At 43.2% G+C, this 12444-nt stretch overlaps 1 protein-coding gene across 3 annotated transcripts in view; it reads right to left on the reverse strand.

Annotated features, from left to right (window-relative positions):
* STOX1 (storkhead box 1) overlaps positions 1–12444 on the reverse strand; it is a gene marked incomplete at both ends in the record, with an annotated part of 49879 nt that overhangs the window by 6400 nt on the left and 31035 nt on the right. For all 3 annotated transcript variants that reach the window (XM_082855119.1, XM_082855121.1, XM_082855120.1), the window contains one exon: positions 932–1084. In XM_082855119.1, the coding sequence (XP_082711245.1) occupies positions 932–1084 (153 nt within the window). The remainder of the gene's footprint in view (positions 1–931; positions 1085–12444) is intronic.

A 12444-nucleotide genomic window follows, 5' to 3' on the forward strand; every position in this document is an offset into this window, starting at 1 on the left:
CAAATACAACTTATGAAAGTGTCCATGAGAAACTATAAACGACAGAAGATGTCACCTCTGGGAAGTAGCAATTTAAGAATAGGAGGCACGGCAGGGAGATCAGCTCAGTGCTTTGTGACCACCTGGAGGGGTGGGATAGGGAGGGTAGGAGGGAGGGAGACGCAAGAGGGAAGAGACATGGGAACATATGTATATGTATAACTGATTCACTTTGTTATAAAGCAGAAACTAACACACCATTGTAAAGCAATTATACTCCAATAAAGATGAAAAAAAAAAAAAAGAATAGGAGGCACGGGCTTCCCTGGTGGCGCAGTGGTTGAGAGTCCGCCTGCCAATGCAGGGGACACGGGTTCGTGTCCCGGTCCGGGAGGATCTCACATGCCGCGGAGCGTCTGGGCCCGTGAGCCATAGCCGCTGAGCCTGCGCGTCCGGAGCCTGTGCTCCGCAACGGGAGAGGCCACAACAGTGAGAGGCCCGCGTACCGCAAAAAAAAAAAAAAAAAAAAAAAAAAGAATAGGAGGCAGGGACTTCCCTGGTGGTCCAGTGGTTAAGACTCGCAAGCACGCTTCCACTGCAGGGGGCACGGGTTTAATCCCTCGTTGGGGAGCTAAGATCCCACATGCCGAGGGGCACGGTCAAAAAAAAAAGGAGGCGGGGGAGAAATTGAATCTTCATTTTTTCCTTTGCACTCCTTTCTACAGAGTCTGACTTAATTATTACCATAAACATTATTTTGAAAAAGTTCATCTGGAAAATAAAAGAAATACTCATAAACTTGCTGATGCAGAACTTTTTCCACCGGGGCTCTAATACAAGGTTCTATAATAGAAAAAAAATTAGATATTGCCCAGTTTATGTGTTTAAGATGATTTATAAATAGAAACCAAACACATACAATGAACTAATAGAGAAAAACTTGTTACTCTACCTGGGTAATGTTTCACCAAATGTTCCAATAGTGATTCCTGTGTTACTACAATCTGAGCGGCATTCATATCAGATACAGCACAGCAAAGAACTTCAGCCAAAGGTATAAACTGAGATTGAGCTATTGGATTCATTTGCACTGGAAAGACATCACCTAAATTGGAGATTTAAAAAAAAAAAAAGGGTGATAAATTTGATATAGTATAAAATATTTGGAATTAGTGAATCAAGAATAAAGACTGAATATCAGGTGGAATTGCTTTTCTTTCATCAGTCTTTACTCAATCTGTTAACATTATATGCACAATGATAGAAACTACAGAAGAAAAAGGCTTAGTTTGTGATCTCTACTTTTAAGAAGTCTAATTGTCACTACTTTATAAGCAAGAGATAATAAGTTTCTATATGAAAGGCTCAAAGTGCTATTGGAGTTCAAGTCAGACAACGCTTACTTGGCAATTCACATCTTTCAAAGCATTTTTTCATATTAGCTACCTTAGATAGGCACAGATAGGATTATTATTTCTTCATTTAAAATATATATAGCCATAGAAAGTTCAAGTAATTGTCCCAATCCTAAAAGAAAGTAAAGTGACAGAAATAGATCTTCTCACTCCTAATCCAGTATTTTTGTCATTCCACACTTTCCTGATTGAAATGATTAGGAAGATCTGAAGAAGGAAAAGGCAGAAGTGATTTACAGTTTTCAAGAATAGATGGAACAGGGGCTTCCCTGGTGGCGCAGTGGTTGGGAGTCCGCCTGCCGATGCAGGGGACGCGGGTTCGTGCCCCGGTCCGGGAGGATCCCACATGCCGCGGAGCGGCTGGGCCCGTGAGCCATGGCCGCTGAGCCTGCGCGTCCGGAGCCTGTGCTCCGCAGCGGGAGAGGCCGCGGCGGTGAGAGGCCCGCGTACCACAAAACAAAACAAAAAAACAAACAAACAAAACTACGTTTAAGAATACATGGAACAAAATCATGGAAGGAGGGAATCACAAGATATATAAGAGCATGGAGAGAGTTATCCTGGTTGGGTAGAGTTTAAGGGTTATATCAGACCAAAATAGAAGATAAGACTGGAAATAGAAGCTAGACTGTATTATCTTTCCTCTTTGCCAACATATAAAATTGTTCTTCTTAACCTGCCATTAATCAGGTTGAGTTTTAGATTCTGCTGGGTATCCAAGGGAACCCCTCAATTAATTGGAAATGAAGGACTAGGACTCAGAAAAGTGATCTGGGAATCAACCAATAAAGATGAGAGCTGAAGATAAGGAGTGAAATTAGGTAATCCCATGGTAGTCCAGTGGTTACGACTCCGTGGTCTCACTGCCGAGGGTCCAGGTTCAATCCCTGGTCGGAGAACTAAGATCACAAGCTGCATAGCACAGGCAAAAAATAAAAAAAGGAATGAAATTAATTCTTTTATTAGAAGAGTAAAGAAGAGAGCCAAGGAACACTTAACTGAGAGACTACCTACGTTTAAGATGTAGTAGAAATAGGAGCCCACAAAAGAGAGAAGGCACGATGATGAGGGTAGGAGGGAGAGAAGCAAGATTATGAGGAAAAGACTTCAAAATGAATAGCAGGGATTTCCCTGGTGGTCCAGTGGTTAAGACTCTGTGGTCCCAATGCAGGGGACCCGGGTTTGATCCCTGGTCAGGGAACTAGATCCCACATGCATGTCTCAGCAAAGAGTTTGCATGCTACAACTAAAGACCCCACACGCTGCAGCAAAGATCCCACGTGCCACAACTAGGAGCCAGCGCAGCCAAATAAATAATAAAAAATATTTTTAAAAATGAAGAGCAAATTAACAGTGTCAAATGCTTGAAAGAGATCAAAAAGGTTGAGGGGAGGAGAAGAGGCAATTGGATTACTTGATTGGAACAAGGTGACCATTGGTGACTTTCAAGAGAACTGTTTTCATGGGAAGGAACAGAAATTAAATATCAGATTGGGGAATTCCCTGGCAGTCCAGTGGTTAGGACTCTGTGCTTTCACTGCCAAGGGTGCGGGTTCAATCGCTGGTTGGGGAACAAGCCACGTGGTGTGCAGTCAAAAAAAAAAAAAAAACAGACTGAAGGGAAGGGAGTTGGTGAGAAGAAAGTGAAGTTAATGGGTCTTCCTTCTAGAGCAGGGTTTGTCATCTTTGGCACTTTGGACGTTTGGGGCCAGATACAGGGTGACCAACCATCCCAGTATGCCCAGGAATGAGGGGTTTCCTGGGACACAGGATTTTCAGTGCTATAACCAGAAAGCTGAAGGCAAACCAGGATGGTCGGTCACCATAGCCAGAGAATTATTTGTTGTGAGGGCTGTCTTGTGCACTGCACGATGTTCAGTAGCATCCTTGGCCTCCAGATGCCAGGAACATCTCCCACAGCTGCAGCAACCAAAAATGTCTCCAGATACTGCCAAATGTCCCTGAAAGGAAGGGGTTGGGGGTCAAAATTGCCCCAGCTGTAAACCATGGTTCTAGAACATTTGTTGGAAAAATCTGATTGTGAAAGAGGAGAAACAGAACACAAACCAGAAAAAAAGTAGGATCAAGTGAATGTGAAATGTGTATGCTGTGATTTTCTTAAAAGAACATGTTTGCACATTTGGATACAAAAAGGAAGGGTTTAGTGGAGACGATGGAAATAATTCTGTGAGAAAGAAGACCAGTAAGACAGCAAGATCCTAAAGGAAGGGAAAAGGAAAGTGTATAAAAGGAACAGGTAGGGACTTTACTGGTGGCGCAGTGGTTAAGGATCTGCCTGCCAATGCAGGGGACACGGGTTCGAGCCCTGGGCCAGGAAGATCCTACATGCCGCGGAGCAACTCAGCCCATGCGCCACAACTACTGAGCCCGCGTGCCTAGAGCCCGTGCTCCGCAACAAGAGAAGCCACCGCAATGAGAAGCCCGTGCACTGCAACAAAGAGTAGCCCCTGCTCCACTCGCCGCAACTAGAGAAAACCCGAGTGCAGCAACGAAGACCCAACTCAGCCAAAAATTAATTAATTAAAAAATAAATAAAAGGCACTGGTAAAAGAACTATTGTTAGAAATGAGAAGGATATTACTTCATCTGAAACTTGAGGGTGGCAGAAGACCAGAAATATATTGAGGCATAGAAGGAAAAAAATATTAGCACAGCAAAGTCATCTGATCTCTGTAAAGTTAGGGAGAAAGAAAACAGCAATGGGAGGAGAAAAAATGGGAATGAGGAGGTGAAGAGGAGAAAGGGAGTTTGAGGGGTCATTCTCAGAGTACCCTAGGAAATTTTAAAATGAACACAAAGATTATGAAGGAGCCCTGAGTCTCAAGGTCACTTAAGTGTGGTTTCTGGCAGATGAAGCAATCTGGAATCGAAAAAATGGGAGTCAGGGAGGCCAACAGGGCTAAAACTTTAATGTGCATGTGAGAATCATCCGACGATTGTGGTAGTGTGTAGAATCTGACTCAGAAGATCTGAAAATGAGCCTATGATCCTGCATTTCTAACAACCTCCCAGTTGATGTTCATGCTGCAGGTCTGAGGACCGCTCTTTGGAGACGTTAGGGTGTTAATGACAGCAGTGTTAAAGTAGCTAACCACTGAACAATAAATATGGTCCTGGGGCTGCATGGGAGTCAACTGTGGCCAGAGGCAAGCCAAAGAATTTAGAAAACTTGGCTATACCCTGCATTTGACTCTCCGGTGACAGTGAGGAAACCAATACATTGCACTGGTTGTTAAGGAGGAAGGAAAGTGGCAGGACTGGCCAGGGGTAAAGGGTTGTAGCCAAAGCTGGTAAGTGGCTCACAGTACTTCGTGTACCTTCATGAAAGATAAAGGACTGCCATCAGGGAAGTGATAAGCAGTTTGCTGTTAAAGATCACATTGGTCTGTTCCCTTGTTTACCTAAGCTTCTCTACTTGGCAGGCTGGGGCATTTTTGACCTTGGACGGTCACAACACAGGGCAGAATTGCTGCCTGCTTTGTCAGCCAAGGGAAGGATCTCCTCTTGGCCTGCTTGCTGCTGTCCCATTGGGTGATGCTAAGATACCTATGGCATTCTGAGAAACTAGCATGAATGACTAATCAATCAGCATTTCAAAGGGCGGTGATAAGAGATGATGCTATGAAACTTAATGTCCAAGAGGAACGTTAACTGACCTAAAACTCAAAATCCTCCTAGAAACTCCACCTCTGAGCTAAGGGTAATAAGCCTTTCTCCCTATCTTCATTCCCTTTGCTTTTCTTTTTACCCTCCGCATCTGAGATTTATTTTCTTCTCTTTCATCTCCCTCCTCAACCTGACAAAATATAGAATTAAAGTACAATTTCACATATTTTTATGCTTCTTAAACATAATTCTATGTGCTTAATTTATAACAAACTTATATAACTCTCTTCCCCATCTTCCAAGACAGTCTAAGTGACTTTTTTCTTGTATGTGATCTTAAATTGATTACCTGCCCCATTTCATATGGACTTAGAAGTCCTTAATTCAAAAAGGAGGGAAAAGTTCTTCTCTCCTAGAAAGATAAAGGCTAGAGTACTGGAGAAGTAGAGAGCAAAACCTAAGAAGGATTTGCTCAACCACACAATACACACTCAAGCCTCACTGCATCCCTGGCCTAAACCCAGTCACTTTGAACTTTGAACTTTGAGATTGGCGTGTAGTGCAGGGGGGAGGACCAGAGACATTAAAATAAAGAGATGAGTGGCTAGAAAGTCAGTACATGTCTGATGTCCCTGCTGTGCCCCCTGCCAGTGGCTGCCCATTTCTGTGCAAATGAAACAAGGAAGCTGTACTAGGGTCCAGTAAGGGGTCTCCACTATGCCTTTGGGTCAGACCTAAAACAGCCCATTTTCTAGTTCAATCCTTAAGCTTAGCAGCAGGCTCAGTAGCTGTGGCGCACGGGCTTAGCTGCTCCGCGGCATGTGGGATCTTCTTGGACCAGGACTCAAACCCGTGTCCCCTGCACTGGCAGGTGGATTCTTAACCACTGCGCCACCAGGGAAGTCCCTGCCTTTTTCTTTTTAAAACTAATACAACTATATGTCAACTGCCTTGTAGAGAACATGTTAAATAGCATGTAACCTCTGCTTTGGAGCTCCCTCTAGACAAAGGCTAGAGAAAGTTTCTCAGTACATTTCCCCTTCACAGCCGTTGCTAAGATACGTCTTCAGGTGCATAAATCATCAAGAGTTTTTTGTGCAGGAAAGCAGAGTGAACCCTGACACAGGAATATTGGTGACAGAAGCAGGAATCATTTTCCAGCTGCAGCCATAGTTTGCTTCACTTACTCTTGCACTTGGGTTTCTGGAATGCAATGACTCTTACAGAGTTTTCCACCAAAAATTAACTTCCTGTGCAGAAGACCCCTCTTATAAATGTAATTAGATTTCACAATAAGAGAAGGCCAGACCTTTGGCTTTATCCTCAACTACCTCAGAGGAACTGAAGGCACCGTTAAGGGTCCACCCTTGCTGTGGACCTCTGACCCTTGAGCTGGAGCAGGGTGGGCCAGAGTAAACAGTTCACAACAATGTTCTCTCAGTTCACACAGTCTTGTACTCTTGGGTGCTACGGAAATGGGAGAAGTGTTTAGCCAAAAGGCTGGTTTCACAAAAAATAACCAACAAAGTAGAACCATACAGATTAGCACCTGCTACATTTAATGCTACCTTTTCTGCAAAGGACATTTTTATTGCTACCTTGTTGTATTCCCAAAGGATCTAGTTGGTATATAAATTTTTTTAAAAATTCCAAGTTATAATAATGAGGCAAATTATATGAGTTTGAAAACAATTATTCTTTAAGAGTCCACTTTTTTAGGGAAGAAAAAAATGCAAGGCAAATTAAATGTATGTAGCATGTAGATAAAATGAAAATATGGAGCTCTCCACTATCAAAAGCAGATGACATCCAGTAAAGTCTGGAGCAGGCTCCTCATGGCTTGGGATTCTAAAACTGTGACTAGAATCACCTTCCTGTGTGATGGACATAAATTCATATAACCCCAGGCAATCAATTCCTGCTCCCTGGTGCCTAATGACAGTGGTCTAGAAAGCCCCTGGCCATTAGGAGCAGAACCCTGGGAGTGTGGCTTGTTCCCGGAGCTGGTGACAATAGCTCAGCAATAATCCGCTGCAATGAAAAACCTCATCAAAATTCTGAGGAAAAGGAGGTGGTTTCTTTATGTCAGGACACAAAGGCCTCCACCATATGCCTCAGGTTGAAGGCCTCTAGAATACCCTAACCTGGCTGTTTTCTAACAGCAAAGAGAAGTGGCTGAAAGAGCTATTTCCTGGACAATTCATGAGGCATGAATACTCATGCCCCAGTGTAAAAACAGCAAGAGGTACACTCATGACAAATATGGACACAGCAAGATTGCCTTTCACCAGACCCAGGTAAGGCAGCTGGAGTAGAACAAGCAAACCCTCCCCAGGAGCTATGCTACTGGAGAACTCTTCAACCAGGAACACAAGACTCCTAAATCTGCCAGTTGCAGATAATCAGTTGGAAGTTTTACTAAAGTTAAAACAAGCCTAAACATTGCACTTTCCAAGTGAGAAAGGCAGAACCAAAATCAAGATACAAGCTGCTGGTGCCAAACCTGCATTTGCTTTGTTCACTGAAAAAAATCTCTGAAGTAAAAGCATCTTTATCAAAATTGAATGTTTATTTTGATATCTGAATGCTCTAGTTAAATTTTAGGGACAAAATTAGTTTTCCATAAACACTTTATCTTTAGGGGAAAAAAATTAACTACCATGCAGTACTTACATTTATCTTATGCTTTTAATGAAGGCACCTAAACAAATTCCAAGAGGGCCTCCTCATGGAATCTAAACTCTGACATTTTAATTTGGGGTGCTTGAATTTGATTTTAAGGTCCATAAGAAACCGTGCTACCAAATATGCAAAAGAGAGGAAATACTTCTTTGGAAATTTGGAAAGGATTCACATCAGAACTATTCTGTGTCACACTAAAACATGAATCTGCCATAAAATTAAATTCTAGGCAAAACTAATCCTAACGTTATTTCATATTTAAAACACAAAATAAACATGTTTAGTCCTTATACAAGTGTGTTTATGGGCTCTTCTAGGCAGTCTGCCAGAAATTCATGCATTATTGACCTTCAAACGGTTTAACTGAGCCGCTCAAACTCAGCTAATTACCCAGACACATGAAATCTGAGAGCATCTTTTTGGGCGCCTGTATTGAATCACACTGTGGGAAAAGCATCTTCTACGTGCTTTAGAGATGACAATAGAGCATGAATAAAACAGCCTGCAGATACAGTCAAGTTTAATAAAAAAGGATGTTTTGTCCTAAGTAATCCAAGAAGCTTCCCTGATTTTAAACTGCACTTTTATCCAGTACAGAATTTCCAAATTTCTTTAACATTAAAATTAATCCTGAGCTTTTAAAAAATGAAAAGTACTCTGTAACTATGTGTCTCATCCGAGATTAGACGCTGTGCAAAAATTTCCATGACTTTAAATAATTAGATCTGTTGTATTAAAACCTTAAATAGGTTCAGAAAATCAAACAAAATGGGAACAAAAAGAAGAAAGGTTTCAGGCCAGCAAAGCCGAGCCCCTCTCCATGTCTCCCTTTTCTTTTAGTAAAATAAAAGAATGCAAACACTTTCCTCCACATTTAGAAACAAAAGAGTACCAAGACTCAGAAACTGGCTGTAGATCTAAGGGTAGTCGGGTTATCTACCATGGAAGCTGAAATTCCTTCTCCAGCATGGTGATGTTTATTTTGGAGCCCCAGACAAACGGCTCCCCTTCTGGGAAATGCCCTCTGTTGAAAAGCTACAGGCTTCCCAGAGAAGCCTGGGCTGCTCACCAGCAGGAGCCCTTAGTGCTATCTTTAATAACAGCACTTCAACCTGTCAGGATTAGTAAATGAGAGGCCCCTTTATTTCAAGTGATATATCCACTAATATTGGCCAGCAGTTGAGTTGCAAAGGTCTTGGGCCATTTATGAAGGAGACCTCAGAATCTGGTTGTCACAGCGCACAGATATGCTTGAAAAGACACGTACTTGGCCCTGTCAGGGAGCCCTTTGAGCCTCCAGCAGCCTTTCCCCATAGAGATACAGGGATGCCTGGCTGGGAGGGAAGGATATGAATGACTCAAATCAACTGATCTTTTTAAAAAATACTAAAAACTAATTCACACACAGCCCCAAAGCCCTCAGCCCAGTGGCGCCCCTTCCTAACCTCTATTCCCTTCACAGCTTCCAGTTTGGATATGTTAATGACTTTACTCAGGTGTGTTAGTTTCCTAAGGCTGTCAAAATAAACAAGCGGCTTAAAACAACACACATTTATTATCTCAGCCTAGAAGTCAGAAGTCTGATGGGCTCCACTGGTTCCTCTGCTCCGGGACTCAGGGCCTAGGCTCTGATTGGAGGGGAGACTCTGCTTCCATGCTTATTCATGTTTTTGGCAGAATTCAGTTCCTTGTGGTTGTAGGACTGAGGACTGGGGTCCCTGTTCCTTTGATGGCGCCTCTCTCAGCAACTCAAAGCCACCGGCATTTCTTGTCATGTTGCCCCCTTCATCTTCAAGACAGCATGGAGTCTTTTTCATACTTCATTTCTCTCTGGCTTGCCCTTCTGTTGCTTTGCTTCTGCTTCCAGCCAGAGAAAGTTCTCTGCTTTTAAGGGCTCATGTGATTAGATTGGGCCTACCCACATAATCCAGGATAATCTCCCTAAAGTCCATAACCTAATTACATCTGCAAAGTCCCTTTCGCCATATTAGGTAACATATTCATATGTTCCAGGGATTAGGATGTGGACATCTTTGGGGGCCCATTCTGCCTACCACAGCAGGCTGGGGACAAGAAAAGGCTGAGGAGAGAAGCACAAGTTGTAAACTTCTGCATGCAGTCCCTGTATCCCCTTAAAAATGGCTGTACAGAAAAAGCATCTTTTCTTTGCCCTCCAGGCGAACATGGGGCTGATTTAAGACAAACCTTCCCAAGATTCTGGAGGCTGCACAGGCAATGACAGCAGCTCTCATCTCTGCTCAGCATCATGGTGATGAATATCAAATACCACTGTACAAAACTGGGGGAAATTTTAGCACCAAGGTTGTTGTCTGAATAACAGATAAATAAAAGTTCCCTGTAAGGCAGAAGCTGTCCTTTATAAACACATAGTCTTCACATTACAAACGAGCACTATACTGGAGGTCAAGTGATCTGATCTGGGTTCTAATCCAAGTTCTGCTATGTGGCTCTGAATAAGCCACCTCTCTTCTCCGGGTCTCAGTTTCCTTGTCTATAAATGTGGAGCTGAACTAGATCAACATTTCGCAAAATGCATTCTGTGGAAAATTCATTCCATGAAATGCTCTGCAAGAAAAGGGCCCCAAAGGCCAAATGTTTGAGAAATGAGGCTTGGAGTCACAGGAGTATTGTTAAAGGCTCTGAGAACTGTAACAAAAAACCTAGCTTATTTAACCCAATGTTTCCCAATCATATTTGGCAACAATCCCTTTTCTCCCATACCTACTATTACCCTTCAGCTGTGACTTCTCTCCATTCAGGTTGGCCTCTCCCTGAATAGTCTGTACTTTCCCATCTCTACGACCTTGTCCCCACTTCCTCCACCTAAAGCACTCTTCCCCAAGCCTCAGTGTTTCAAACTCCTGTCACAAAGACAGGCTCAACGCTGACTGACTCTCCCATGAATTGTTCTCTAAACCTGTCAGCTGGAGATACAGTCTCCTTCCTACATGCACCACTTAAGAAAAATTTAACGAGTGGCTACCACAGTGTAGCATCAGGCACTCATAATACAGGTATTGTAATAGCACAGTCCTTCAATCATTGCTTATCCAGCAAATATTTATTGAGCACCTACTCTATGCCAGTTAGGTTGGGATACGACAGTGAACATGACACAGTCCTCGCCCTCAGGGGGGCTCCTGTTCTAGAGGAAGAGCAGTGGTTGGAGGCAATCATAACCCACTATGAGGGTTATAACTGGTAGGACTGGGACTCAGTATTCCTGGTCCCACTCAGAAGTTCGTGGATGCCTGGGCACCACCATCATAAGGAAGATGAACCAGAGTTGTCCCTGTGGGGCCTCGGGGTACCTAAGGCCGCATGGGATAAGAAAGAGAGTCCTGGAATTGGTCGGGCAGGCCTGGGCTCAAATCCTCCACTTCCACTTACTGTGTGCCCTCTTCGAGTATTCATTAGTGACTGTTCAACATGAACAACAGTATTTGGTTCAAACGTTACTGTGGGAAAACATCCATAAGTACCTGGAATAATATTTGACACACATCAGTCCTACCGATATTAGCACTCTTTAACATCTCTTCCCAAATTAGGGATATTAAACTTGATCGTCCCTCGTTCCATCATTATTAGTACTTGGAGGGCTTCTTGTAGGGCGCTAGTTCTGCACATGGATGGATTTCTTAGCCAATCCTGACTCTTCTTTTCCCAACTTCCATAGCCTATTTGGTCAGACACCAGTCCTGACCATGACCTTCTCCCCACCTGGGAGAAAACAATTTATGTAGGTAAGGCCTACTGCTAGCCCTGTTTTCTTCCATTCAGTAGTACTTTACTGTGACCCCTTGTGGCAGAAATTGTAGGTTGGCACATTCAACGCACCTTCCCAGTCATCTTTTTCTTTGCCTTCCTCTAGTGCGGAGGCAGGAAAGCATATTACTTAATTTCCCAGCCTCACTTAAAACTAGTGGGCATGTGACATCACCATGGTGGTCAACGAGATACAGGCAGCCAGCTACCAGTGCCAGAAGAGGCCTCACGAAGAAAAGGCCCTTCCCTCATATTTTCCCTTTTCATTCTTGACTCTTTCTTCCAGCCTGGATCCTGAAGAGATTGCAGCCACCTTGTGACCATGAGGTGACAAAGCATGATGTCAAAAGACCACCCACTAAGGAAGTCAAAGCAGAAAGAAAGAAAGAGCCCTGGTGTCTGACAGGCTTGCTGAGCGACTGTGCTGGCCCCCGGGGGCTGCCTACCTCCAAACTTCTTGTGATGATGCAAATCTACCCCTTATTTGTTCATGCCATTTCTAGAGGGTTTTCTATAATCTGCAACACATATCTAACCAATATACTTAGTCAAGTATTGAGAGAGACATTCATCTCCTCCTCGTATTTTCTGCTGTGTGCAAAATGTTTGTCTTGCCGAGGGCCTGATTAAGCTTCTGGATTTTATACCAGCCGGATGCTTTTATGTCAACAGCTTAACTGCTGTGAAACTAGAATATCACACTGATGGATATTTACAGAAAAGGTGTCAGGGCCCCTGCTGCTTTTCCCTTATCACGTCAAGTCGGGGACATGCCATGAGAAGAAAGAGATGCAGAAGCTTTAGCTAGTTTTGCTAATTTTTAACTGGGGAAATCTGTACTAAAAAGGTTACAGTGGCACTCTCCTCTAGATGAGAAAGGATATCCTTATTGCATGTAGAAATCACAGAGAGGAAGATAAGAACTGTCACAGCTGTTACAGCTCCATCTCAA

Source organism: Leucopleurus acutus (genome assembly GCF_964270905.1).
Source record: "Leucopleurus acutus genome assembly, chromosome: 14".
NCBI classification, from domain to species: Eukaryota; Metazoa; Chordata; class Mammalia; order Artiodactyla; family Delphinidae; genus Leucopleurus; species Leucopleurus acutus.